The following is a 27,847-nucleotide window of genomic DNA, read 5'->3' on the forward strand; positions in this document are numbered from 1 at the left end:
AATATAGTGAGTTAGATAGAAAGCTGAAAAGCAGGACCTCCAGGGTAGTAATCTCTGGATTGTTGCCTGTGCCACGTGCCAATGAGGGTAAGAGTAGGATAATTTGGCGAATGAATGCATGGCTGAGGAGTTGGTGTAGGGGGCAAGATTTCAGATTGATGGATCATAGGAATATCCTCTGCAGAAGGCATGACCTGTACAAAAAGAACAGGTTACACCTGAACTCGAGGGGGACCAATATCCTTACGGACTGATGCACTATCAATTACTTCAAAAGACTGGAGGTAGAGTAAATACTGAAAGGCTTTTATTAACAGTAAAATGGGACCTCGTCCATGCTGAGTATCTGCCCTGGACTGAGAGGAGGAGCAATGGCACAATTGCCTTTATTCAGGGCTCTGTGGGAGGAGCCACAGGAGCAGTCAGCAGAGGGGCGTGTCCAGAGAGGTAACCCAGTTGCAACATATATATATATATATATATGGTTTACCACACGGACAGGTTAGCTAGAGCTGTTAGGGGGGATTTAAACTAATTTGGAAGAGGGTGGGAACTGGAGTGATAGGGCTGAGGATGGGGCAGTTGATATACAAGTAGATGCAGAATGCATTGTGGCTGTGAGGAAGGGAAGGCAGATCGGGGGGAAAACTTCAGTCAGTGGGATGAGTTAATGAGCAACAGGGGGCCAAAATCAAAAAGGATGAATAATACAGGACTGAAGGCATTATATTTGAATACACGTAGTATACAGAATAAGGTAGGCGATCTTCTCGTGCAGTTAGAGATTGGCTGGCATGACATTGTGGGCATCACTGAGTTGTGGCTGAAGAAACAACATAATTAGGAGCAACACTCACAACACTCTGGAGGAAATTAGCAGGTCGGGCAGCATCCATGGAAACGATCAGTCAACGTTTCGGGCCGGAACCCTTCGTCAGGACTGAAGAGGGAAGGGGCAGAGGCCCTATAACGAAGGTGGGGGAAGGGTGGGAAGGAGAAGGCTGGTAGGTATCAAGTGAAAAACCAGTAAGGGGAAAGATAAAGGATGCTAACAGGAATTCTGCAGATGCTGGAAATTCAAGCAACACACATCAAAGTTGCTGGTGAACACAGCAGGCCAGGCAGCATCTCTAGGAAGAGGTACAGTCGATGTTTCAGGCCGAGACCCTTTGTCAGGACTAACTGAAGGAAGAGTTAGTAAGAGATTTGAAAGTGGGAGGGGGAGATCCAAAATGATAGGAGAAGACAGGAGGGGGAGGGATGGAGCCAAGAGCTGGACAGGTGATTGGCAAAGATAAAAATAAAGACAAAGATAAAGGATGCTGCCTGACCTACTGAATTCCTCCAGCGTGTTGAGAGTGTTGCTTTGACCCCAGCATCTGCCGAGTATTTTGTGTTTATAATTAGGAGCTTAACATCCAAGGATACACATTGTATCAAAAGGACAGGCAAACAGGCAGAGGGGTTGGGATGGCTCTGTTTGAAAAATATGAAATCAAATGCTTAGAAAGAGCTGACATAGGATTGGAAATTGTAGAACTCTTATGAGCAGGGTTAAGAAACTGCAAGGGTAAAAAGACCCTGATGGGCGTTATACACAGGCCTCCAAACAGTAGTCAAGGTGTGGGATAAAAATTAGAATGGGAAATTGAAAAGGCACTGTTACGTACCCCGTAACTGGGTTGCCAAACCAGCAGAAATGGACCACTCGTTGGAGTCTGGATTACTAGGAACTAATAAAGTTTTATTAAAGAAATAAGTAACACAGTACTCTAATTGTAAGGATATAAATGCAACAGGTTAGCAATGATAATACACACATGTACACAGAACTAGGGTAATAGGAATCAAACAAGCTCTATTGCTGTCTCGGGGTAAAATGATCAGTCTTAAATGACGCAGAGTTCAGTTCAGCTTCGTACAGTTTGCAGTAATCACTGTTGTGCCATTAGAGAGAGAGAGGGGGGGACGATTGCAGTTTGTTTCAGGCAGACCTTTGATGTCTTCTATCCTGCGGTGGTCACCGACTGTGACCCCTCCGTTCCGGATACGACCATTCTTCCACGGTGAACCTGGCACCCAGGCAAGGGCGGACACACACACCAGGTTCCCACCGATCATATCTTTACACCCTGTGAGTCTATGGTCGGTTCCCGCGAACCGGACCTCCAAACTACCACCAACTTGTGGGGGCCCACCGCTCTTCCAGGGTCTCGTTATCTCGTGATCTCGTGGTGCGTCCGTGCCTAGCGAACCTGCTCTTTTTATCCCCCTGCTAGGGTATCACTTGTCCATCAAACTTCAAACAGTTCAGGTTCAAAGTAACCAGTCTGTCAATAGCTGAATTGTGTTTCTTTTCCGTTAATCTCTCTCTTCCTTCTCATTAGCATTTTGAATGTTCCTCCATTGTCTCCCTTATCTCTCCAATTAGCATCAATCGTCCGATAGCTTGGTTTGGCGTCACAGCACGTAAAAAGGGTAATGCTATGATAGTCATGGAGGATTTCAACAAGCAGGTAATTTGAAAAAAATTAGGTTGGTATTGGATCCCAGGAGATGGAATTTGTGGAATGCTGACATGATGGCTGCAGCCTAGTCACACTGTTGTAAATTCTCATTCCCTGCAACTATTCCAGTAAATCCCCTTTGTGTCCTCCTCAGGATCTTTATTTCACTCCAGTACATGGTGACCAGGACTGAACACACCAAGTGCGAGTGAAGGGAAAGAGATAATTTTGCAAAGTCTGTGCCAGATTCTCCTCATTTCAGCACTGAGTGCAGAGGAAGGGTGAAAGCAACAGTGGGACAGGAAGTCTGCTGAAAACTGGACTGACACAGCAACACACAGAGAGCTCAGGATGCAATTCTATTTATTATTGGCTGAGAAACTGTGAGTACAGTCACCACAGACAGTGAAAATGGCTACAAAGAAATCATGGCACTGAATCCACCAATGGAAATGATGAGTGGACGGTTCTGGAGTCTTCTAAGTACAGTGAAGTTTGTAGGAACAAACAAAACTAAGTTCCGTGTTGCAGGGATAATCATTCCAAAGTTTCTCACCTTGAAGAAGAGAAAAGGAATCCAACATTGACCTGTTAGTCCACAAGCATAATGATGCAGTTGCTGAAAATCTGAAAATAATTCTGGAAATATTCAGTAGGTCAGGCAGCGTGTGTGGATAGAGAAAGAGGAAGGTCATTAATGGAAAAAATATGTCTATTTCTCTCTCCACAGATGCTACCTCACCTGTGGAGTGTTTCCAGCATTTTCTGTTTTTTGTTTAATCTAAATATTTCCTCTTTTTGAGTCAAAGTCTGTCAGCCATAAATGTTTTTTGACCTTGATCCATGTGTTTGCCTTGTAAAATAAGGGAGTCACTTCCTATTGTGCTCAGAATAAGTGTTGCTGAAACCTGACCCCTCACAATATTCAGTGGGGATTTGGACTGTTCCAGACTGATGTGGCTGGGCTCACCCTGGGCTGGAACTCCCTGTGAGGGCTGGACTACATGCCTATCCCATCAGAGATAAGCTGAGCCCTCACTGTTTCATGGGAGCAGGGTCTGGAATCTCTGGAATGTAGAAGATAAATATAATATTTCTGGTTTCAATTTTTACCTAGAAAAAATATTATTCCTTTCTGTTATGAGGAAAAAATGGGAGGGCCATGAGTCAGTCCTCATCAGGGGATCAGAGGCCACGAAGGTCTGTAATTTTATATTCCTCAGCATTACCATTTCAAAGAATGAATCCTGTGTTCAGCACTTAAATGCCACTACAAAGAAACCATGGCAGCACCTCTATTTTCTTGGACGTCTGTGAAGATTTTGACAAACTTCTGCAGATGCACAATAGACAGCATACTGACTGGTTGCATCAGAGCCTGGAATGGAAACACCAAAGCCCTTGAACAAAAAAGCTGGTAAAAGGTAATGTATACGGCCAGTCTGTCACAGGTAATGCTCTCTCCACCAGTGAGTATACCTAGAAAGAGTGCTATCACAAGATTTCAGCCACTTTTATTAAGGAGCCACCACCACCCAGGCCAGGTTCTCTTCTTGCTGCTACCATGAGAAAGGAGATACAGGAGCCGATGGTCCCACACCATCAGGAACAGTTATTACCCCTCAACCATCAGGCTCCTGAACCAGAGTGGATAACTTTACTCACTCCAAGCACTGAACTGATACCACAACCTGTGGAATCACTTTGAAGAACTCTACAAGTTGTGTTCCAATATTATTGAATATTTATTTATTTATTATTATTACTTGGTTTGCTTCTTTTGTATTTGCACAATTCGTTGTCTCTTGCACATTGGTTCTTTGCCCGTCTTTGTGAGTAGTTCTATTGAGTTTATTTGTATTTACTGTGAATGCCCACAAGCAAATGATATTAAGTTTTCTTTGAACTTTGTACCTTGAGTTTTTTTATCTGCAATTCCACACTGCAGGACCCTCCAAACCTGATATTACATCCCTTGTAAATTGCTCCACCTACAAGGTCACACTGAGTTGAAACTGAAATATTAACTCTGTTGTCCAGATGAGCATGGGGTTGATTCATTCCTCCGTGCTGACAGGCTTCTTCAATACTGTGTCTGAAATGGACTTCAAAGACAATAACGTTTCTCTCACTGTTACACTTACCTGAATGATGAATATGCACACAGTCTTCATTGTGTCCAAGATCATTGGGTTCATTCTGAGCCCAGTTTCGGTAACTGTACAAAGATCCGTCAATCCATGTGAAATTCCCTTCCTGTGGGACATAAATCAGTGATTATTTCTAAGGGAACGCTGAGTAACCTGTCACTTAATTGTACTGGGAGGAGCTGGGCCTGAGCGAGATTGAGACCAGAGTACGAGCAGCCAGGACAAACAGGGCAGTGAATGAGATTTTAACTGACAGACTGTCAGGGTGGGGGAAATCTTGTGGAAGTAACAGAATCCTTGGAACAAAAGAAACCGGATCTGAGAGTAAAAGTCAGGGAGAAGGAATAATGACAACTCAGACAATGAGTCATTGAGCACAAATACACAGACTGATCTCATAAACACCAGAGGAACAAATGACAGAAGAGCTTAAAAAGACAGCACATGAATGGACACAGACTACAAAACCAAATGGGAGTTGGAGGCAGGAAAATTTGTGACACACTCAGATCCTGTGTACAGTTCTGGTCTCCAATGTTCGGAGAGGGGACGGAGTTACCACTGAAGGTGAGAACATGTTTGCAGGGACAGTACCAGAAATGAGAACTCATACATATCAATTAAGGTTGAGCAAACTTGAGCCATTGTCTCTCATTGACTGAGGGTGATCACTCTCTCTCTCTTTCTGAATGGCAAACTGCTCTAACTGTAGAGCCACAGCTACAATTAACACTTGGATGTTAAAGCCAGATGACTGTGTGTGAAATGGCCAAGCAGCTCACTGGGATCCTCCTTCAAACTGTGAAGTTCCAACAGGGTCAACACAGAGAAATGTTTCCACTTGTGCCTGACCACAAATATAGGAGACTCACTGATCAATCCAGCAGGCTGTTTGAGAGAAACTCTTTTCTCCAGATTGTGACTCACTAGGATCAGTGATCAGTGTGGAAAGACAGAAACACCACTCATGAGGGAGAAAGGAAAGTCGCACAGATTGTGTCAGAAGAAGGAGGAGTGAGAAGGCTCATGTGGAGATAAGACCATAAGACAAAGGAGCAGAAGTTGGCCATTCGGCCCATCGAGTCTGCTCCAGCATTTTATGATGAGCCGATCCATTCTCCCATTTCATCCCACTCCCCCGTCTTCTCACCATAACCTTTGATGCCCTGGCTACTCAGATACATATCAATCTCTGCCTTAAATACACCCAATGACTTGGCCTCCACTGCCACCCGTGGCAACAAGTTCCATAGATTCACCACCCTCTGTCTAAAAAAATTTCTTCACATCTCTTTTCTGAATGGGCGCCCTTCAATCCTTAAGTCATGCCCTCTCGTACTAGACGCCCCCATCATGGGAAACAATTTTGCCACATCCACTCTGTCCATGCCTTTCAATATTTGAAATGTTTCTATGAAATCCCCCCTCATTCATTTACACTCCAAGGAATACAGTCCAAGAGCGGACAAACGTTCCTCATATGTTAACCCTCTCATTCCCGAAATCATTCTAGTGAATCTTCTCTGAACCCCCTCCAACGTCAGCACATCCTTTCTTAAATAAGGAGCCCTAAACTGCCCACAGTACTCCAAGTGAGGTCTCACCAGCGCCTTATACAGCCTCAACATCACATCCCTGCTCCTATACTCTATTCCTCTAGAAATGAATGCCAACATTGCATTCGCCTTCTTCACAACTGACTCAACCTGGAGGTTAACCTTAAGGGTATCCTGCACGAGGACTCCCAAGTCCCGTTGCATCTCAGAACTTTGAATTCTCGTCCCACTTAAATAATAGTCTGCCTGTTTATTTCTTCTGCCAAAGTGCATAACCATACACTTTCCAACATTGTACTTCATTTGCCACTTCCTTGCCCATTCTTCCAATCCATCCAAGTCTCTCTGCTGACTCTCTGTTTCCTCAGCACTACCGGCCCCTCCACCTATCTTTGTATCATCAGCAAACTTAGCCACAAAGCCATCTATTCCATAATCCAAATCGTTGATGTACAACGCAAGAAGAAGTGGCCCCAACACGGACCCCTGTAGAACACCGCTGGTAACCGGCAGCCAACCAGAATGGGATCCCTTTATTCCTTCCAATCAGCCAATGCTCTATCCACGTATGTAACTTTCCCATAATTCCATGGGCTCTTATCTTGTTAAGCAGCCTCATGTGTGGCACCTTGTCAAAGGCCTTCTGAAAATCCAAATACACACTATCCACTGCATCTCCCTTGTCTAGCCTACCTGTAATTTCCTCAAAAAATTGCAATAGTTTTGTCAGGCAGGAATTTCCTTTAAGGAAACCATGCTGAGTTCTGCCTATCTTGTCATGTGCCTCCAGGTACTCTGTAACCTCATCCTTGACAATCGACTCCAACAACTTCCCAACCACCGATGTCAAGCTGACAGGCCTATAATTTCCTTTTTGCTTCCTTGTCCCTTTCTTAAATAGCGGAGTGACATTTGCAAATTTCCAGTCCTCCGGAACCATGCCAGAATCTATTGACTTTTGAAAGATCATTGCTATTGCCTTCGCAATCTCCACAGCTACTTCCTTCAAAACACGAGGGTGCATTCCATCTGGTCTGGGAGATTTATCTACCCTTGGACTATTCAGCTTCCTGAGTACTTTCTCTGTCGTAATTGTGACTGCGCACACTTCTCTTCCCTGACACCCTTGAGTGTCCAGTATACTGCTGATGTCTTCCTTGTTCAGTTCCTCTGCCATCTCTTTTTCTCCCATTACAATTTCTCCAACATCATTTTCTATCGGTCCTATATCTTCTCTCACCTGTCTTTTACTCTTTATATACTTGGAAAAGCTTTCAGTATCCTCTTTGATATTATTTGCTAGCTTCCTTTCATAGTTCATCATTCCCCTCTCAATGACCTTCTTAGTTTCCTTTTGTAAGTTTTTAAAAACTTCCCAATCCTTTGTCTTCTCACTAATTTTTGCTTCCTTGTATGCCCTCTTCTTTGCTTTAACTTTGGCTTTGACTTCTCTTGTAGGCCACGGTTGCATCCTTCTTCCATTCGAAAATTTCTTCTTTTCTGGAATATATCTGTCCTCACTTCTCGCATAAACTCCGGCCACTGCTGCTCTGCCATCCTTCCCGCCAGTGACCCTTTCCAGTCAACTCTGGCCAGTTCCTCTCTCATGCCACTGTAATTTCCTTTACTCCACTGAAACACCGACACATCAGATTTCGGCTTCTCTTTCTCAAACTTCACAGTGAACTCAATCATGTTATGATCACTGTCCCCCAAGGGTTCCTTCACCTCAATCTCTCTAATCACCTCTGGTTCATTACACAACACCCAATCCAGTACAGCCGATCCCCTAGTGGGCTCAACAACAAGCTGTTCTAAAAAGCTATCTCGCAGCCATTCTATAAATTCTCTCTCTTGAGATCCAGTGGCGACCTGATTTTCCCAATCCACTCGCATGTTAAAATCCCCCACAATTATCATAACACTGCCCTTCTGACAAGCCTTTTCTATTTCCTGTTGTAATTTGTAGTCCACATCACTGCAGCTGTTAGGAGGCCTGTATATAACTGCCATCAGGGTCCTTTTACCCCTGTGATTTCTTAGCTCAACCCATAAAGATTCTGCACCGTCTGATCCTATATCACCTCTTTCTAATGATTTAATATAATTTCTTACCAATAAAGCCACGCCACCCCCTCTGCCTACCCTTCCGATAGACCGTGTATCCTTGGACGTTCAGCTCCCAGAGACATGCATCTTTTAGCCACGTCTCAGTAATGGCCACAATATCATACCTGCCAATCTGTAGCTGTACGACAAGATCATCCACCTTATTTCTTATGCTGTGTGCATTTAAGTATAACACCTTAAGACCAGTATTTGGTACTTTTTGCTTTGATTGCACTGCAACTTTACTGCACTGCAACTCATCCCAATGGCTGCAAATTTGCCCCATCCGGATAAACAGGGACATAAACATGTGTGATTTTATTTGTTCACATGACATGGTGTCATTGGTCAGAGCAGCATTTATTGTCCTTCCCTGATCATCCTCTGACCATTTCAGAGGGCAGGGACGAGTCAACACATTGATGGATTTCTGGAGTCACAGGGAGGCCAGACTGGGGAAGGATGGCAGATTCCTCACCCTGAAGAACTATACTGAACCGGATGAGTTTTTACAGCAGATTGTTAGTTCCATTGTCACCATTTCTGATAGTAATGTTTTACTCCAGATTTATTGCATTTTATTTACTTAGATCCAAATCCAGGTTTGGATGAGATTCAAACTTGTGTCCCTGGATCATTAGGATACACCTAGTAACTTAACCACTACACTGCCGCACCGCTGTTACTCTGAAGGATGTCAGATGTAGTGCTGTCAGTGAACACTGATGTCACTTCAGAGATCTGTCAATGTGTTAATGTAATCTGTCCTCTGAAATTGTCAGAGGAGATTGGGGAAGGACAACTTCTGGTCTGGCCAGGGTCGTGACATCCTGTAGCGTAAAGCCTTTTCATTAACATTACCTTCCATATGTCGTGAACCTTACCTTGCAAAGGTCATTCAGGCCAATCCAAGCCAATGGCATGTCCTTCTCCATGGCACTGACCACTTCAGAAATGAAAGTGTTGTGATCGCTCGAATTCACAGAAGCCAGCTGTCCGTAATACGAGTTTTGATTACAGAAATCCTTTAAATGAAAGAAATAATTTATCTGTCAGCGAGACTCAGTGTCTTTCATCCTCTTACAGGCCGCTCAGTAAATTGCCCAGCCTAACAGAACAACCAACAGTAGAATCAAATAACAGCCCTTCAGATCCACAATGTGATGATGTTAATTAAGCCAACGATGCTGAATTAACATGATCCCTTCTGTATGCACCCGGTCCATGTCCCTTCATTCTCTGTATATTCATGTGATTATCAAAGAGCCTCGTAATCACCTCTATTCTATCTGCTGCCACCACCACTGCAGAGAGCACATTCCAGGCACCCATCACCTCCTTGTCAAAACTTGCCCCACACAGCTCCTTTAAACTTACTCCATCTCAACTTAAATACTGTACATGCCCTCTGGTATTAGACACATCAACTATGGGAACACGATTCCAGCTGTCTACTCTGTCTAGGCATCTCATATTTATATAAACCTCCATCAATACTCTCCTTAGTCACCACCACTCCAGAGATAACAACCCTAGTTGTAAAACCTCTCCTTAGAGCACGTGACCACTAATGTAGGGAGCAGCTTCATAAACCTGTTCTGAATCCTTTCCAAAGCCTCTACATCCTTTCTGTAATGGGCAGACCAGGAATGAGTAAAATTCTCCAGACGGGGCCTATCCAGAGTTTAATAACACTGCAAAATAACTAAATAACTTCCTGATTCTTGAACTCAATGCCTCAACTAATAAGAGCAAGCATGCCATACACCTTCTTTACCTCCCATCAACTTGTGCAACCACTTTCAGGGAGCTACGGACTTGCATCCTAAGAAATATCTGTACTATTACATGCCTCAAGGAGATCTGTGGTTTATTTGTGAGAATCATGTAATGGTCTTTTGGAGGTCACCTGATGTAATTTTCCCACCGATGTGAGGTCACGTGATGACGTGTGCACCATTGGTATATAATGGTAGACCCCAGATGATGCAGTTAGTTTTTTAGCTTGTAGATTTTCAGGTAGAACATGCTGTGTCTCCGTTTCTGTTGCGTGTTTGTTTTTTATGACGCAGTTTCATTTTTAAAATGGTTGTACGTTCTATTGCAAGATACGATATTATTGGACTGGAAATTTTTGGCTAGATGTGTTGATTTACCCTATTCCAGCAGTAGTACAGGAGAGTGAAGACTTTGTCGAAGTATAGGATCGAAGGATTGAGAGGAGTCGGAATCTTCGGCAGTTTAACAAAGGATCGATCTTATTGAGTTTTCATTGAAGGAGTGGCGACCTGCATCGAGATAACTCTTGCCAAAAGAGCAAAGAGTTTATGCAAAGGTTTGCTCTCTCTAGAATTTAAGGTCCGTTGTTTTAAACTGTTTATTTGCTGCATCGTGAGTCCTTTGGACAGAACCAGCAGGAAAGTCGTGTCTATGAAGAAATCCTTCTCCAGAGAAGTCTCTCCCAACTGAACATATAAATCTGCTGGACTTTCAAATTTACCATTTTAAGAACTATATCTGACTTTATCACTTTAAGAACTGTTTTCGCATTTAACGCTTTAAGAACCAGTGCCGACTGATGATTTGTTGAATGGCTGCATAACGGTTAACTTCCGATTAAAGTTTTCGTTTGTTTTTTTATCGTTCTTCCACGTTTAATAAATGTTTGGTTGCTTTTATATAACCTGTCTCGATTGATATTCATTGCTGCCGGTTACGTAACAGTACATCATCGCTGTCAAGGGCCTCAACACTAACCACGTACTGTTCCTTCACATTTAATCTCCTAAAGTGCAACACCAGCCTGGATTAAACTTCATCTGCCATTTTTTTCACCCATATCTATAATGATCCATATCAATCACACAATCTTCCACACTATCCACAACACCATTAATCTTACTATAGTTGGTGAACTGACAAAACCCACCCACACCCATTTTTATTGATGTCACTTGCAGAACATATATCACAAACTGTAGATATCCCAGGGCGGTTCCCTGTGGAACACCATTAGATTAGATTATATTAGATTCAACTTTATTGTCATTGTGCCGAGTACAGATACAAAGCCAATGAAATGCATTTAGCATCTGACCAGAAATGCAAAGAATAGTGTTATTTACAAAATAACTGCGAATACAGAAAGCGCTACAGCACACAAATATAAAAGTACTAATACAGTACAATACCGATGCAATCAAGGATGCAGTCAAGGACTACCATCCAGAATAAGATACATTGCCAACTACCCTCTGTATTCTACATGCAAGTCAATTCTGAATCCAAGTGGCCAAGTCGCCACGGATCTCACTCACTTTCATCTTCTGGATGAGCATCCCATGCAGGAACTTATCAAATGACTGACTAAGATCCATGTGAAACATTATCCACAGTTCTACCTTCATCAATCAGCTTTGCCACCTCCACAAAAAGCTCAATCAAATGAGTAAAGAAGTGACCTGAACCTCCCCTGCAAAATCATTCGTGTCCAAACCCAATTCTGGATGTGGAGATTCCCCTAAAATCCAAATATTTCACCCTTTGACACAACTGATAGAAAGCAGAGCCCACGGCTGCAGTGAAACACAGGGACCCATCACAGACAATTCAACTAGAGGCTGTGCTGTGAGTTCATGGGAATGAACCAGCAGAGGCCAATATTCACCAGGACTCCCACAGAAATCACTTATTCCAGGGATTTACCTGAGCTGCCATCCACGTCTTCTTTTCTTTGAAGAACTTGTAACAGGATTTCAAAGGAGCAAAATAAAACCAGCTTTCATTACAGGGTCCTCCGGATATTCCACGTTTTTCAAGGTGTCGCAGAGTCCTCTCCAGTTCCAAGGAATTGTGTGTCCCTTCAATCAGAGAATTAGAATTTAAACCAACTACAATCAGCAAAGTACTAGTCATAAATGAGGGACAAGGGATGACTACACAAGTGCGTGGACATCAGCGAGTTAGACTGGCGTGAAGTTTAAAAGGAGACAGCTTTACAAAGCAGGTGTCGGAGGAGCGGGTGATGGAGTAGGTGGGCTTTGGTTTAACGGGAGTCAGGGCGAGGTAGGTTATCTGTGAAGAGTAGAAACGGGAAGTATGACTGTGAGGCCGGTGCTCTGTACTGGGTGTCAGATGTGGGAAGTCCGGGAGACTCCCTGCCTCCCGGAAGGCCACATCTGCACCAGGTGCATCAAGTTGCAGCTCCTTAGGGACTGGAGCTGGAGGTCAATGACCTCTGTCTGGTCAGGGAAAGTGAGGGGTGATAGAGAGTAGCTAAAGGCAAGTAGTCACACCAGGGCCTCGGGAGACAGATAAGTGAGTAACAGTCAGGAGAGGGAAGGGCAAGAGGCAGATACTAGAGAGTACCTCTGTGCTGTCCCCTTTAACAATAAGTACTCCTGTTTGAGTACTGTTGGGGGTGACGGCCACCCTGTGGGAAGCAACAGTGGCCACGCCTCTGGCACAGAGTCTTGCCCTGTGGCTCAGAAGGGTAGGGAAAGGAAGAAGGCCGCAGTGATAGGGGACTCTATAGTTAGGGGGTCAGACAGGTGATTCTGTGGACACAGGAAAGAAACATGGATGGTAGTTTGCCTCCCAGGTGCCAGGGTCCGGGATGTTTCTGATCGCGACCACAATATCTTGAAGTGGGAAGGAGAACAGCCAGAGGTTGTGGTATATATTGGTACCAATGACATGGATAGGAAAAGGGAGGAGGTCCTGAAAACAGACTACAGGGATTTAGGAAGGAAGTTGAGAAGTAGCATCTCAAGGGTAGTAATCTCAGGATTACAGCCTGTGCCACGCGACAGTGAGTATAAGAATAGAGTGAGGCGGAGGTTAAATGTGTGGCTGAGGGATTGGAGCAGGGGGCAGGGATTCTTATTTCTGGATCACTGGGACCTCTTTTGCGGTAGGAGTGACTTGTACAAAAAGGACGGGTTGCACTTGAATCCAAGGGGGACAAGTATCCTGGCAGGGAGGTTTGCTAAGGCCATTAGAATTGCTGGGGTGTGGGAACTGAACTGAAGAGACGGAGGAAGGGGCTGCTGGCTCACAAATAGAGAAAGCTTGGAGACAGTGTGAGAGGGAGGATAGGCAGGTGATAGAGAAGGGATGCGCTCAGTCTGATGGTTGGAGATGTGTCTATTTTAATGCAAGAAGCATCATGAACAAAGCGGATGAGCTTAGAGCGTGGATCAGTACTTGGAGCTAATGTGTTGTGGCCATTACAGTGACTTAGATGGTATAGGGGCAGGAAAGGCTACTTCAAGTGCCAGGCTTTAGATGTTTCAGAACAGACAGGGAGGGAGGCAAAAGAGGTGGGTGTGTGGCACTGCTGATCAGAGATAGTGTCACGGCTGCAGAAAAGGAGGATGTCATGGAGGGGTTGTCTACTGAGTCTCTGTGGGTGGGAGTTAGAAACAGGAAGGGGTCAATAACTCTACTGGGTGTTTTTTATAGACCACCCAATAGTAACAGGGACATCAAGGAGCAGATAGAGAGACGGATTCTGGAAAGGTGTAACAATAAAAGGGTTGTCGTGGTGGGAGATTTTAATTTCCCAAATATTGATTTGCATCTCCCTAGAGCAAGGTGTTTAGATGGGGTGGAGTTTGTTAGGTGTGTTCAGGAAGGTTTCCTGACACAATATGTAGATTAGCCTACAAAAGGAGAGGCTGTATTTGATCTGGTATTGGGAAATGAACCTGGTCAGGTGTCAGGTCTCTCAGTGGGAAAGCATTTTAGAGATAGTGATCACAATTCTATCTCCTTTACCATAGCATTGGAGAGGGATAGGAACAGACAAGTTAGGAAAGTGTTTAACTGGAGTAAGGGGAAATATGAAGCTATCAGGCAGGAACTTGGAAGCATAAATTGTGAACAGATGTTCTCAGGGAAATGTACGGCAGAAATGTGGCAAATGTTCAGGGGATATTTGTGTGGCGTTCCGATGAGACAGGGAAAGGATGGTAGGGTACAGGAACCATGGTGTACAAATGCTGTTGAAAATCTAGTCAAGAAAAAATGAAAAGCTAACGAAAGGTTCAAAAATGAAGTAATGATAGAGATCTAGAAGATAATGAGACTAGTAGGAAGGAGCTTCAGAGTGAAATTAAGAGAGCCAGAAGGGGCCATGAGAAGGCCTTGACGAGCAAGATTAAGGAAAAGCCCAAGGCATTCTACAAGTATGTGAAGAGCAAGAAGATAAGATGTCAGAGAATAGGACACATGAAGTGTGATAGTGGGAATATGTGTAGGGGACCAGAGGAGATAGTAGAGATACTTAATGAATCCTTGCTTCAGTATTCACTACGCAAAAGGATCTTGGCGATTGTAGGGATGACTTACAGTAGATTGAAAAGCTTGAGCATATAGACATTAAGAAAGAGGATGTGCTGGAGCTTTTGGAAAGCATCAAGTTGGATAAGTCACCGGGACCGGATGTAATGTACCTCAGGCTACTGTAGGCGGTGAGGGAGGAGATTGCTGATCCTCTGGCAATGATCTTTGCATCATCAATAGGGACGGGAGAGGTTCCGGAGGATTGGAGGTTTGCAGATGTTGTTCCCTTATTCAAGAAAGTGAGTAGAGATAGCCCAGGAAATTATAGACCAGTGAGTCTTACTTCAGTGGTTGGTAAGTTGATGGAAAAGATCTTGAGAGGCAGGATTTATGAACATTTGGAGAGGCATAATGTGATTAGGAATAGTCAACATGGCTTTGTCAAAGGCAGGTCGTGCATTATGAGTCTGATTGTATTTTCTGAGGATCTGACTAAACACATTGATGAAGGTAGAGCAGTAGATGTAGTGTATATGGATTTCAGCAAGGCATTTGATAAGGTATTCCATGCAAGGCTTATTGAGAAATTAGGAAGCATGGGATCCAAGGGGACCTTGCTATGTGGATCCAGTAATTGCTTGCTCACAGAAGGCCAAAAGTGGTTATATATGGGTCATATTCTGCATGGAGGCCGGCGTCCAGTGGTGTGCCTCAGAGATCTGTTCTGGGACCCTTACTCGTTGTGATTTTTATAAATGACCTGGATGAGGAAGTGGAGGGATGGATTAGTAAATTTGCTGATGACACAAAGGTTGGGGGTGTTGTGGATAGTGTGGAGGGCTATCAGAGGTAACAGAAGGACATTAATAGGATGCAAAACTGGGCTCAGAAGTGGCAGATGGAGTTCAACGCAGATAAGTGTGAGGTGGTTCATTTTGGTAGGTCAAATATGATGGCAGAACATGGTAAGATACTTGGCAGTGATGAGGTTCAGAGGGATCTTGGGGTCCGAGTCCATAGGACACTCAAAGCCCCTGCACAGGTTGACTCTGTAATTAAGAAGGTATACAGTGTATTGGCCTTCATCAACCATGGGATTGAGTTTAAGAGCCAAGAGGTAATCTTACAGCACTATAGGACCCTGGTTAAACCCCACTTGGAGTACTGTGCTCAGTTCTGGTCACCTCACTACAGGAAAGGTGAGGAAACTATAGAAAGGGTGCAGAGGAGATTTGCAAGGATGTTGCCCGGATTGGGGAGCATGCCTTATGAGAATAGGTTGAGTGAACTCGGCCTTTTCTCCTTGGAACGGTGAAGGATGAGAGGTGACCTGATAGAGATGTATAAGATGATGAGAGGCATTGATCATGTGGATAATCAGCAGCTTTTTCCCAGGGCTGAAATGACTAACATAAGAGTGCTCAGTTTTAAGGTGCTTGGAAGTAGGTACAGAGGAGATGTCAGGGGTAAGTTTTTTACGCAGAGAGTGGTGAGTGCGTGGAATGGGCTGCCGGTGACAGTGGTGGAGGTGGATACGATAGGGTCTTTTAAGAGATTTCTGGATAGGTGCATAGAGCTTAGAAAAATAGAGGGCAATGGGTAACTCTCGGTAATTTCTAAGTAATTACATGTTCAGCACAGCATTGTGAGCCGAAGGGCCTGTATTGTGCTGTAGGATTTCTATGTTTTCTATAAACATTCACAAATTTTTCTGATTCACAACACCAGACCTTGATGGACACGCAGAAGGCCAGGACTCGAGGGGAAGAAGGATCCCTATAGCTGTAGCTCTGGCCTCTCTGATGTTTAATACAGTCCTAACGAGATCTTCCTCAGTCCATCTCATGTAAAAGGAGGTAAGGGACAGATGGAGGAACCGGAGGCAGATCAGCTGGGCATTGGGAAGTAGGGTTACCAACTGTCCCGTATTAGCCGGGACATCCTGTATATTGGGCTAAATTGTTTTGTCCCATACGGGACTGCCCTTGTCCCGTATTTCCCCCGCTAAGGTAGAGTGTTTCTCTGTAACTGTTCATAAGTGGAAATAGCATAAAGCGAAGAAGGAATTACTATTTATTTATATGGGAAAAATTTCAGAAGGGTAATAGTGCAGTCATGAGGGACTGTGACCTTCATGTAGATCGGGAAATCCACATTAGCAGCACTCACAAAGTATATACAGAATGGCTTTCAGGTCTCAATTGAACATTGAACAGTACAGCACAGTACAGGCCATTCGGCCCACAATGTTTTGCTGACATTTTAACCTACTCCATAATCAATCAAACCCTTCCCCCAAAGTTCAAAGTAAACTTTATTACCAAATTACATATATGTTACTATATACAACCCTGAGATTCATTTACTTGTGATCATCTCAGGGTTGCATATGAGACATGAATGTACTTTGATCATAAAATAGAGGGCTCCTACATAACCCTCCATTTCTCTCTCACTCATGTGCCTCTCTCTGAGTCCCTTAAATGTCACTGATATATCTGCCTCTACTGCCACCCTCGGCAGTGTGTTCTACCACTCTCTATGTAATGACCCTACCTCTGACATCTCCCCCAAACATTCCACCACTCACCTTAAATTCTGGTATTAGCTATTGCCACCCTGGGAAAAAGATGCTGGCTGTCCACTGTCCACTATCCATGTCCCTTATAAACTTATACACCTCTATCAAATTGTCTCTCATCCTCCTACATAGAGAAAAGCTTTTGTCAAATCATTTCTCATCTTTCTACAGAGAAAAGCCCTAGCTCACTCGATCTTTCCTCATAATACATGCTCTCTTTTCAAATCTTTTTATTATTATTATCCAAAATTAATAAGAGTACATTGAAGTAAGCAACACTTACAATGTCTCAAGAAAAAAAAACATTAAAGATTGAAAAAAATTTTGGTGATTAAAAAAAAAGAGGGGAAAAAACCCTACTAAGCAAGAAAAAGTGAGAGAAAGAAAAACCCATTAGGTGTTCAACCCTGGAGCCATGCGTCATACAAAAAGCTTCTAAAGGTAAACATCAAACCACCAGCAAGAAAAAAAAAGTACCAAAAATTTACAATTAGATTGTGGAGGAAATCTATCAATTAACTCAAATGATAATGTTAAAGATCTAACAACAGTTCAGCAACGAGCAATGAGTAAAAGCTTAAATCAAATTCTTGAAGTCCACGTATCTTCAGGTAAGAATGAACATATTAAATTGAAAGAGATTTTCAACAACTCCAGAATTTAAAAGTAAAATAAGCCAGATGTAGATGTGATGGAGAAAGTACAAATGGAATTAGAATCAGAATCAGATTTATTTTCACTGATATATTTGATGAAATTGGTTGTTTATGGTTGATGTAGTGTTAGACATAAAACTACTCTCACAGGTGTGATAGCAGAGAGGCAACTGAAAATTTAAAGAACAAATGCACAATTTATAACAAACATACTGTATATCCACCAGAGATACAAAGGACAGCAGAAAGCGCTGTCCAACCATTGGTAATATTCAAAGACAAATATCAAAGGAAAAGGGTTTTATCATTGATTAAAGAGCAGCAAGCTGCAGATTTGGAATAATTAAAAATGCTCTTTAACAGCAAACAAAGAAAACAAATTTCATCAAATAAGAACCAAGTTATTGCTTATGAAAAAGGAAACAGAATTACAGTGCCATCCTCTGAGAAATGGAATAAATCTTCTCCCAGTAAAAAAAGAAAAGACGAACAAAAGTTGTTGTGAGTCCCTCACAATCTGCCCGTGCTCCCTCAGGCCATCACCCTCAATCTCACCAGTGACAAATAGACTGCACTTGGTGCATTGGACCCAGTGCCTACAGAAATTTCTTCTCTATATCCACAGAGTTCCTCACAGATAGTCACATATCCCTTTACCTACAAATTTATTTTGCTATGAAACATCTCTGTTGAAAAATCTCTGTCTCTTGGTCTGCAGGAGAGTTTCTGACTCATCTTCCATATCAATAGTTTGGAGATGAGTATCCCAGAAAAAAGACAATTGCTACCACATCCCAACGAGTCTAATATCAACAAATTCCCATGTCCCAGAGTCCCAACATAGAACCTGTGTTCCTCACAGCAATATATTTATAAAGCTTCTGGAATCAATGGACCTTACCTGCCACATCACTGACAAGCAGTGCGGTCACCACCAAAACCAACACCAGCATCATGTTTCTTTTCTCGAATCTGAAACACAAGAAAATAATTCATCATTAGTGTCAAGTTTCCCAGAGAAGGTGGGGATATCCTGCTGCCATTCCCACCTCTCTCTCTCTCCCAGTTCTCTGTGTCAATAAAGTTTCTAATGGAATTGCACCCCCAGATATGCGTTGTTTTAGATCTTAGAACTTCAGGAAATATTGAAATTAAACACGATTGGCTAGACTAACCAACGTAAATATTATCACTGGCGAATCACTATAGACTGATAAGAACAAAATTAACAGGAAACCACAGAAATGACTTGTGAGCTGCAAGTGTGACTGCAGAATGTTACTGTGTAACTGAACACTGAGAAATGGTGGCTCCAGAAAGCATTTATGATTCCATAATGTTTTTGTGATATTAGAGCTCAATGAATTTTATCAAAATAAACAATTAGGATGTAATATTCAGTCGAATCCTTCAAAAACATAAAGTATTTAGACAGATCACCTCACTGACTCATATACCTGCTCTGGTCTGTTTCCCCTCCATTTCCCATCCTGGGGGCTGATCTTCCTCTGTCGCAGACTCTGGAAACTTTGTAATCCATTTGTGAGGAATGGGTTTAGTTTGGAATGATGGCCACTTTCCAATAAGGAGCTGGAGTGAAGTCTACTCAGAAGAAACATGGACATTTGAGGAGATAATGGACTGGGTGATATTTGAAGCTTCTCCAGGGACAGCTCAGCGAGATCCCTGAGCTTATATGATGTGGGAAGAAATCCATCTATCTCCAGTAGAGTGGGACTAATGTGTCAAATGGCTCTTTCTTTCTCTTGTTCTTCAGTCACTTCACTCTCACAGTGATCTCCGAAACATTGTATATTCAGCTCATCCTCATCGCCTGCTGAAACAATAGAATGATGCAATGATACTGCACAGGAGGAGGTTATTTGCCCCGTCATATCTGTACCATCTCTTTGATAGTGCAATCCATTTAATTTAATTCTCCTGCTCTTTCCCTCTGCCACAAGAATTTTTCCTTCACACATTTAGCCAAAACCTTTGATAGATATTATTGACTCTGCTTTCACCAGCCTTTCATTCAGTGAATTTCACATCATGATAACTTCCTGAGTAAAATGAATTCCTCCTGAAACATCTGATCCATTTGTCATCTAAGATCTCATCCCTTTGGTTACTGTTCCTGCTGCCTAGCAGAATTATTGCCATCATTGGCCTGTGCTGGTCAGAGGGAATCTTCAGCATGGAGTATGGGTGACACAGTAGAATACAGAGGGTACATCACAATGTTCCTGATCCCAAAACTTACAGATGATAGAAAGGCATTGTCATGTCAAAGATGGATAATTTGCTGAGAGATACCCAGCTTCTGAGTGACTCTTTCTGCCGCAGAATCTGTGTGCCTGATTCAATTGGTTTTCAGGTCAATAGTGACTCCCAAGCTGTAGATGGTGGGGGACTTGTGACATTAATGTCATTGGCTGTTAAGGGACAGCTCTCACTTTTAGAGATGGTCATTGCCTGGGGAAAATGCTTCTTGCCAATTCTTGTCCAATATCTGAGTGTTTTTCCTGGGTGGACTGCTTCATTTTCTGAAGAGTTGTGAATAGAACTGAACATCATGCAGACATCAGGGAATGGCCCCACTTCCAACCTCCTGATGGACAGAAGCAGCTGATGATGACATTGTCCTAAGGAACTCCTGCAGTGATATCCTGGGCTGGGATGTTAGACCACAGCCGTCTGATTTAACGTGAGGAATGAAATCAACAATTGAAGTGCTCTTTCATTGACCACTCTTTTCTCAGAATCACTAGGTCTCCTCGATGCTGCACTCTGTCAAACGCTACCTAGTTTTGAAGGATTGTTCTGTCTGACCTCACCTCTGGAGTCCAGCTCTTCGTTGTGTTTGGACCAAGGCTATGATTTGGTTCAAGGCTGAGTGATCTTGGTGAAACCAATACGGAATGTGGGTGAGCAGATTATTGGAAGGGAAGTGACAATTGACCTCATTATGGACTATTCTTCTGACTTGCTGATGACAGCGAACAACTTGATTGGCTGCTAAATAGCCGGATTGGATTTGTCCATCTTTATTGTGGGATGCAAAGTCATTTTATTTATTCACACAATATGGATTTTCCAAGCTGAGTCAGCAATGCCTAATTGTCCTTGGGAACTCGATGGTGAGCTGTCATCTTGAACTATTAAGGCAAATGTTAGATTGTTGACGAAAGGGACATGTTATCTCACAATCTCACTTCCTCTTGTGGGCAGGTCCAATGGTATTTTCATGTAAACACCCAAAATGTGACAAATTTGATATTGTCTTGTGAAATTGTTTACCAAAGAGGAACTTACTGACCAGAACTTGTTACTTAGAATTAGTGTTGGAGAAACATTTTGAGATATCACCGATTGCTAATGTCAAAAGACCATAAGATACAGAAGCAAAACTAGACCATTTGGCCCATCAGATCTGCTCTGCCATTTCATCATGGCTGACCTAGCTTCCATGTCAGACCCAGTCTCCTGCCTTCTCCCCGATATCTTCCTGATGTGTATATCCGACCCTTTCAGCCACTCTGCCCAGCAACCCCTAATTTAACCCTGGCCTGATCACAGGACAATTTACAATGAACAATTGATCCATCAACTAGTGCGTCTTTGGAATGTGGGAGGAGAATGGAGCACCCGGAGGAAGGCCACGCAGTCACAGTGAAAATGTACAAACTCCTTACAGGCGGTGGGGGGGAATTGAACCCAGATCACTGGTACTGGAAAGCATTGTGCTAACCTCTACTCCATCATGCTGCCTGAATGTGGGAAAAGCACTTTGGATAGGAACTGGGGTCGCATAGAGGTCACAGTAATAATGACCTGCAGGCTTCACTGAGGAGTTGTTTATTACTCCAGATTTAGTTTTAATGTAAATAATGACATCCTGAACAATGGGTATCCATCAACTTCTGCTGGTTATATCATGAAAATCTCCATTGGATTAGCGAACTTGGTTTTTCCTTCATACTCCATGTTGACTCTGCATGATAATGTCATGATTTTCTTAGCACTAAGTTCCATATCCTTCTTGGTGGTTTCAAACTTTTTACCGGTTTCTATGCTGCAATACCATTTCCTGGATGAGAGCAGCTGGAACAAGTTGTGGTTGGGGTGATTCAGGTCCTCAATGATCCTTTGGGCCCTTTTTACAAACCTATCTCTGTAGATGTCCTGAATAGTGGGAAGCTCACATCTACAGATGCGCTGGGCTGTCTGCACCACTCTCTGCAGAGTCCTGCGATTGAGGAAAGTACAGTTCCCATACCAGGCAGTGATACAGCCAGTCAGGATGCTCTCAATTGTGCCCCTGTAGAAAGTCCTGAGGATCTGGAGTCTCATGCCAAATTTCTTCAACCATCTGAGGTGAAAGAGGTGATGTTGTGCTTTTTTCACCACACAGCTGGTACGTACAGATCATGTGAGATCCTCCGTGATGTGTATGCTGAGGAACTTAAAGCTGCTCACCCTCTTAACCCCAGATCCATTGATGTCAATAGGGATTAGCCCATCTCCATTTCTCCTGTAATCCACAACCAGCTCTTTTGTTTTTGTGACCTCGAGTGAGAGGTTGTTTCCTTGACACCACTGTGTCAGTGTAATGACTTCTTCTCTGTAGGCTGCCTCATTATTATTTGGGATAAGGCCAACCAATGTAGTATTCTCAGCAAATTTAATAGCAGATTGGAACTGTGGGTGCTGACAGAGTCATGGGTATACAGAAAGTAAAGGTGGGGGCTTAGGACACAGCCCTGAGGGGCTCCTGTGTTGAGGGTCAGAAGGCAGTGGTAAGAGAGCCCATTCTTACCACCTGCCGGCGCTCTGACAGGATGTCTAGGATCCAGCTACGCAAGGCAGGATGACGACTGAAGTCTCTGAGCTTCCTATAAAGTCTGGAGGGAATTATGGTGTTGAATGCTGAACTGTAGTCCAAGAACTCCATTCTCTCAGAAGCATCCCTCTTCTCCAGGTGTGTAAGGGCACTGTGTAGAACTGTGGCTATTGCATCATCTGTCAATCGGTTGTGTTGGTAGATGAACTGTAGGGGGTCCGGTGTGGGTGGTAGCAAGCTGCAGATGTAATCCTTGACCAGACTCTCAAGGCATTTACTTATTATTGAGGTCAGTGCGACAGGATGACAGTTGCTCTAGCTTGTTGCTCTGGCTTGTTGCCTTGGTCTTTTGAGGTACAGGAACAATGGTGGATGTTTTTAACAGGAGGGTTTCTACACTGGGAGAGGGAGAGATCAGAAGTGTCAGTAACAGTCGGCCAGTTGTGCCCTGCGCATCCTTACCTGCCCTGGGATACCGTTCGGACCCGCAACCCTGCGACTGTCCACTCATTGGAAACACCTGCGTACTGCGGCCTCAGAGATGACCAAGGTGCAGTTTGCTTTGGCAGCTCTCCTCGAGGGCTCAGTGCTGGTGATATTGAACCGAGAGTAAAAAAGATTTAGCTCTTCTGGGAGAGAGGCAGCGATGTTGGAAACACCACTGCACTTAGCTTTGAAGTCTGCGATGGTGTGCAGACCTTGCCATTAGTTGCGTGTGTTGTTGGTGAAGAGTTGTGTTTGGATCTTGTCCCTGTATTGTCATTTGACTGCCTTGATGATTTTGTGTAGAGGGTAGCTGCATTTCTTGAGTTCCTGTTGGTTACTGGTAATATTAGGTCTGTTTCAAGCGGTACGTGCAGCATGCGCAGAACTGCTGATCCAGGGTTTCTGGTTTGGATAGACCCTGACTGTGTTTTGGGAGACATCGTCCTCAATACACTTCCAAATGAAGCTCGTGACCAGTTTCATGAACTCAGAGACATCTACATCATGAAAGACATTCCAGTAATGTCATCAGAGCAGTCCTGTAGCATGGAGACCAAATTGGTCGGACCAACAGTGGACCTATGTAATCTATCCAGGCCTTTTTGAATCCAAAAAATTTCTTTGAGATCCCCATTCATCCTCCAGACTCTATTAAATGCAGGATGAGAGATATCAAATATTATCTTTTGTTAATACTTTCATTCCTGGGATTATTCTTGTGTACTTCGTCTTGACCAACTTTAGGATCTACACACAACCTTGGATACATGGCTGGATTATGGTTCGCCAAGTTGCTTTCCTTACTCTACTGAAGCATTGTTAAATTTGAAAATGTAATTTTCAGGTAGAACAATGGAACTATCTCAGACAAGATGAAATCAGAGGAGATATCTGGAGATAACTATGAAAGAAAGAGATGTGTCTAGGTTCGTAGAGTTGGGAGGAAGACGGATTGTGTGTCTGTGGATGGTGGATGTGTTTGGGGTACTTTCACAGATTTGGTACTGTTATGAACCCCGTGATGGGTTAAAGAACCAGAAGAGATGGAAAATACTTTGGAGTCCAGTATTGCTATTAACTAATAATATTTATTAGTAACTACGCAATACAGTAATATAAATGTAAATAAATCAAACAAGTTGGCAATGATTATATACAGTATAAGTAAGTATATCAGTAAGTGTGGAAAAAATATATGAAAATCAAGCTTCTTCAAGTCCAGGGGTAAAAAGATACAGTCTTACGATGATGAGTAAAGTTCAGTTCAGTTCGTGGTATTGAGTTGAGTAGTGATGGAGAGAGGGAGAGATTTGAGTCTTCAGGTGAGCTGACCCCATCGATCTTCTCGTTGTCCTCCAAAATCCTTTAAAAGTCACGAATTGTGACCACAACAAAGGGGACCGGTTTTCTGTGGTGGAGCTATCAACCCAGGCAAGGGTCGACATATGGACAACTCTCCACCAGTCAATCCCTTTTCTCACTGCAAGAGCAACTGATCGATCCTCCAAAAAAAACCCACTTTTTCTGTGGGCACAACAAAGCTCATTCAGTGTCCAAAACATGTGCCTGAGGTCTATATCATCTGACCTCCTGTTTATCTCACCGTACTGAGTACCAGCTGTCATCCAAATAACTCCTTCTTCCCTTCTCTCTGTAAGAAATGTACAATCAGGCAAATGTCCTTGAGAAGTATAAACACGTTGCTGAAAAATCATAACATTAATTGTCCGTCAAATAACACCGCCCTCGGTTACCATAACGACTTACGAGCTGCTCGGTGCTCCCCAACTCAGCAGAAATCCAAAGTTACTTCCAGTGCCTTAAAGTGACAGTCCAAAAGTTAGTCTTCATCGCTCTCTCTCTTTCTTTCTCTCTCTCTTTTCAAAACAAGATATCGGTGTTAAATAACTCTCTCTCTCTCTTTTCAAAAACACAGTTCATAGGGGTAATCAAGCACAGTTCATCGGGGTAATTCAGGACCCCATCACAGTACAGACTTCACAGGGTGAATAGCATCCTTTACAGCTGCAACCATTCTGTGAATCTGTGACCAACATGGGTAGAACAGAAGAATCAGAAAGCCACAGTCACCCAGACAGATTGGACTTCAGGTCCCCAAACACTCAGCAGTTTTGGGAGTTGGTCACAATTGAATTTGGATGTGGTAAGACATTGAGCAAAGTGGTTTCTGTCCCAGTGTATCAACCCCGTTCCAGTACAGTCTTTCAGGTCCACTGAGATACCTCAGTACGGTGGAGATGAAGGTGAATTTAAATATTTCAAAGTAATTGTTTTACAAAATGCACTTGTCCTGCAATTCTTACACAGTGTTTCATTGTAGAATTTTTATGAAAATCTCACAAAGGTTTGATTGATCAAAAGCTAAGTCAGTTTAATAAAACTGAGACTGATCTCATTTTGTTGAAGAATAGGTGATTTACGTGATATTTATCTGTATTACTCACTTCCTTCTGAGAGCAGATATGTTGTTTTTTCTCTGTAAGGCACAAAACATGGTAACTTCTACCTTCTGATGTGATATTGTTGATAAAACTGGAAATTGCTAATCTCAAAGTTTTGAAACATAACTGTTTACCTCCAATAACAATTGATGAAGGTACAAGCATTTGGTGAAGTATGGAGTCACTCAGAGGCCAGGGGGCTGATGATAGATAGGTTACATCTAAAAGGTGTTCACTCGAGAGTTGGGTGTTTACTGCAGACTGACCAATCCGCTTACTGAGACGTCCCATAATATAATAATGGGAATTTGTACCGTCTGATCATTGTCGGCCTCTAAGACACAACTTTTAAAAGATTCTCAACCATCTGTACAAAGGAATTTCTCTTCCCTAAATCCAAAAATGTTAGTTGTACCCTAGTTCTAGGTTCTCCAGACTGAGGAAATAGCATTTCATTATCCACCCCTCAGTTCCTCGCAGAACCTGACACTCTCAATGGGATCGTTTTCAGTTTTTTATCCTAAATTCTAGTCAGTTTATTCAATGTCCCTCATTATCTCTTCAATGGACATTTCACTCATTCCAAACATCCATTTGATGGATTAAAGCTACACTGATCCAAGGCAGGTATTTTCCGCCTTTGGAATGGAGTCCAAAACAACTCCTGATCACGAGATGAAGTCTCATTATAACATTCTGGAATATCAGCAAGACTTCCTTAAATTTGTTCTCCAAAGTTCTTACAATTACAGACAATGTATTATTTCATTGTAGCTGCAGATTAACATTGTGCATCAAATTCAGAATCAGAATCAGACTTTTGATCACTGAGATAAGACCATAAGACCATCAGATATCGGAGCAGAATTAGTCCATTTAGCCCATCGAGTCAGCTCCACCATTTCATCACAGCTGATCTATTTTTCCCTCTCAGCCCCCATCTCCTGTCTTCCCCCTGTTAGAGTGAGTTTTGGTTTTAGCACATTTAGCAGATAACTTCTGTCATCAGTCTTCAGATCTGAATTGTGGATAGAGTTTAATACAGCTCTGAACAATAGGACCAGGCAGACCAGGAAACGGGCATTGGCCTATCGTCTGCATGTGCATGAATCGTACCTACCAGTACTTTTCTCCAGTGACGTCATTCACACAACAAGACACCCAGTATCCCTTCATGCCCAGACCAATCAAGAATCTAACAACTTCTGCCTTAAAAATAGATAAAGACTTAGCCTCCACGGCTACCTGTGGCAACGAATTCCACAAATTCATCACTCTCTGGCTGAAGAAATTGGTCCTCATCTCCGTCCTAAAAGGACGTCCTTCTACTTTGAGGCTGTGTCCTCTGGTCTTAGACTCTCCCACCACAGGAAACATCCTCTCCACATCCACTCTATCAAGGCCTTTCACCATTCGATAGGTTTCAATTAGATCATCCCTCATTCTTCTGAATTCCAGTGAATACAGGCCCAGAGGAATGAAACACTCTTCATTCGACAAGCTGTACAAATTTAGAATAATTTTCATGAACATCATTTGAACCCTCACCAGTTTCAGCACATCCTTTCTAAGATAAGGAGCCCAAACCAGCTCACAGTATTCCAAGTGAGGCCTCACTGGTGCTTTATAAAGTCTTAACATTACACCCATGCTTGTATATTCTAGTCATCTTGAAATGAATGCTAACTTCACATTTGCCTACCTCACCACAGAGTCAACCTACAAATTTTCCTTTAATGGATGCTGCACAAGAACTTTCAAGTCCCTTGGAGCTTCAGATTTTTGAATTTTCTCTCCATTTAGAAAATAGTCAACCCTTTCATTTCTTCTACTAGTGTACATGACCATACACTTCCCAACAGTGTACTCCATCTGATAACTCTTTGTCCGTTCTCTTAATCTGTCTAAGTCCTTCCATAGCCTTTATAATTCCTCAGAACTATCCACCCCTCCACATATCTTCATGTCTTCCGCAAACTTTGCAACAAACCATCAATTCCATCATCGAAATCATTGACATATAGCACAAAAAGAATTGGTCCCAACACAGACATAGAAACATAGAAACATAGAAAATAGGTGCAGGAGTAGGCCATTCGGCCCTTCGAGCCTGCACTGCCATTTATTATGATCATGGCTGATCATCCAACTCAGAACCCAGCCTTCCCTCCATACCCCCTGACCCCTGTAGCCACAAGGGCCATATCTAACT

At 43.0% G+C, this 27,847-nt stretch overlaps 1 protein-coding gene across 2 annotated transcripts; it reads right to left on the reverse strand.

The window, feature by feature from the left end:
* Nucleotides 1-1,452: 1,452 nt before the first annotated feature.
* Nucleotides 1,453-19,410, reverse strand: LOC134359220 (C-type lectin-like). Of its 2 annotated transcripts, none has more exons than XM_063072177.1 (6): nucleotides 19,302-19,410; nucleotides 18,746-18,816; nucleotides 12,028-12,182; nucleotides 9,207-9,347; nucleotides 4,652-4,763; nucleotides 1,453-3,063 (listed from the first exon to the last, which is right to left on the reverse strand). In XM_063072177.1, the coding sequence occupies exons 1-6, from the start codon at nucleotides 19,382-19,384 to the stop codon at nucleotides 2,987-2,989; spliced, it is 639 nt and encodes a 212-aa protein (XP_062928247.1). In that variant the 5' UTR covers nucleotides 19,385-19,410; the 3' UTR covers nucleotides 1,453-2,986. The 2 variants fall into 2 exon arrangements, with proteins under 2 accessions (XP_062928247.1, XP_062928248.1); XM_063072178.1 differs by lacking the exon at nucleotides 19,302-19,410 and adding an exon at nucleotides 18,894-18,968.
* Nucleotides 19,411-27,847: the final 8,437 nt, after the last annotated feature.

The sequence above is a fragment of the Mobula hypostoma genome, chromosome 20 (genome assembly GCF_963921235.1).
Source record: "Mobula hypostoma chromosome 20, sMobHyp1.1, whole genome shotgun sequence".
Classification (NCBI taxonomy): Eukaryota; Metazoa; Chordata; class Chondrichthyes; order Myliobatiformes; family Myliobatidae; genus Mobula; species Mobula hypostoma.

Bases quoted from the DNA above. Each gene is read 5' to 3' on its own strand.
- LOC134359220 (XM_063072177.1), bottom strand. From the start codon at position 19,384: ATGGATTACAAAGTTTCCAGAGTCTGCGACAGAGGAAGATCAGCCCCC. The intron at 18,817-19,301 runs GTATATGAGTCA...CTTGTGTTTCAG, and splicing joins GGGGAAACAGACCAGAGCAG to ATTCGAGAAAAGAAACATGA. The intron at 3,064-4,651 runs GTAAGTGTAACA...CTCTTCTTCAAG, and splicing joins TGTGCATATTCATCATTCAG to GTGAGAAACTTTGGAATGAT.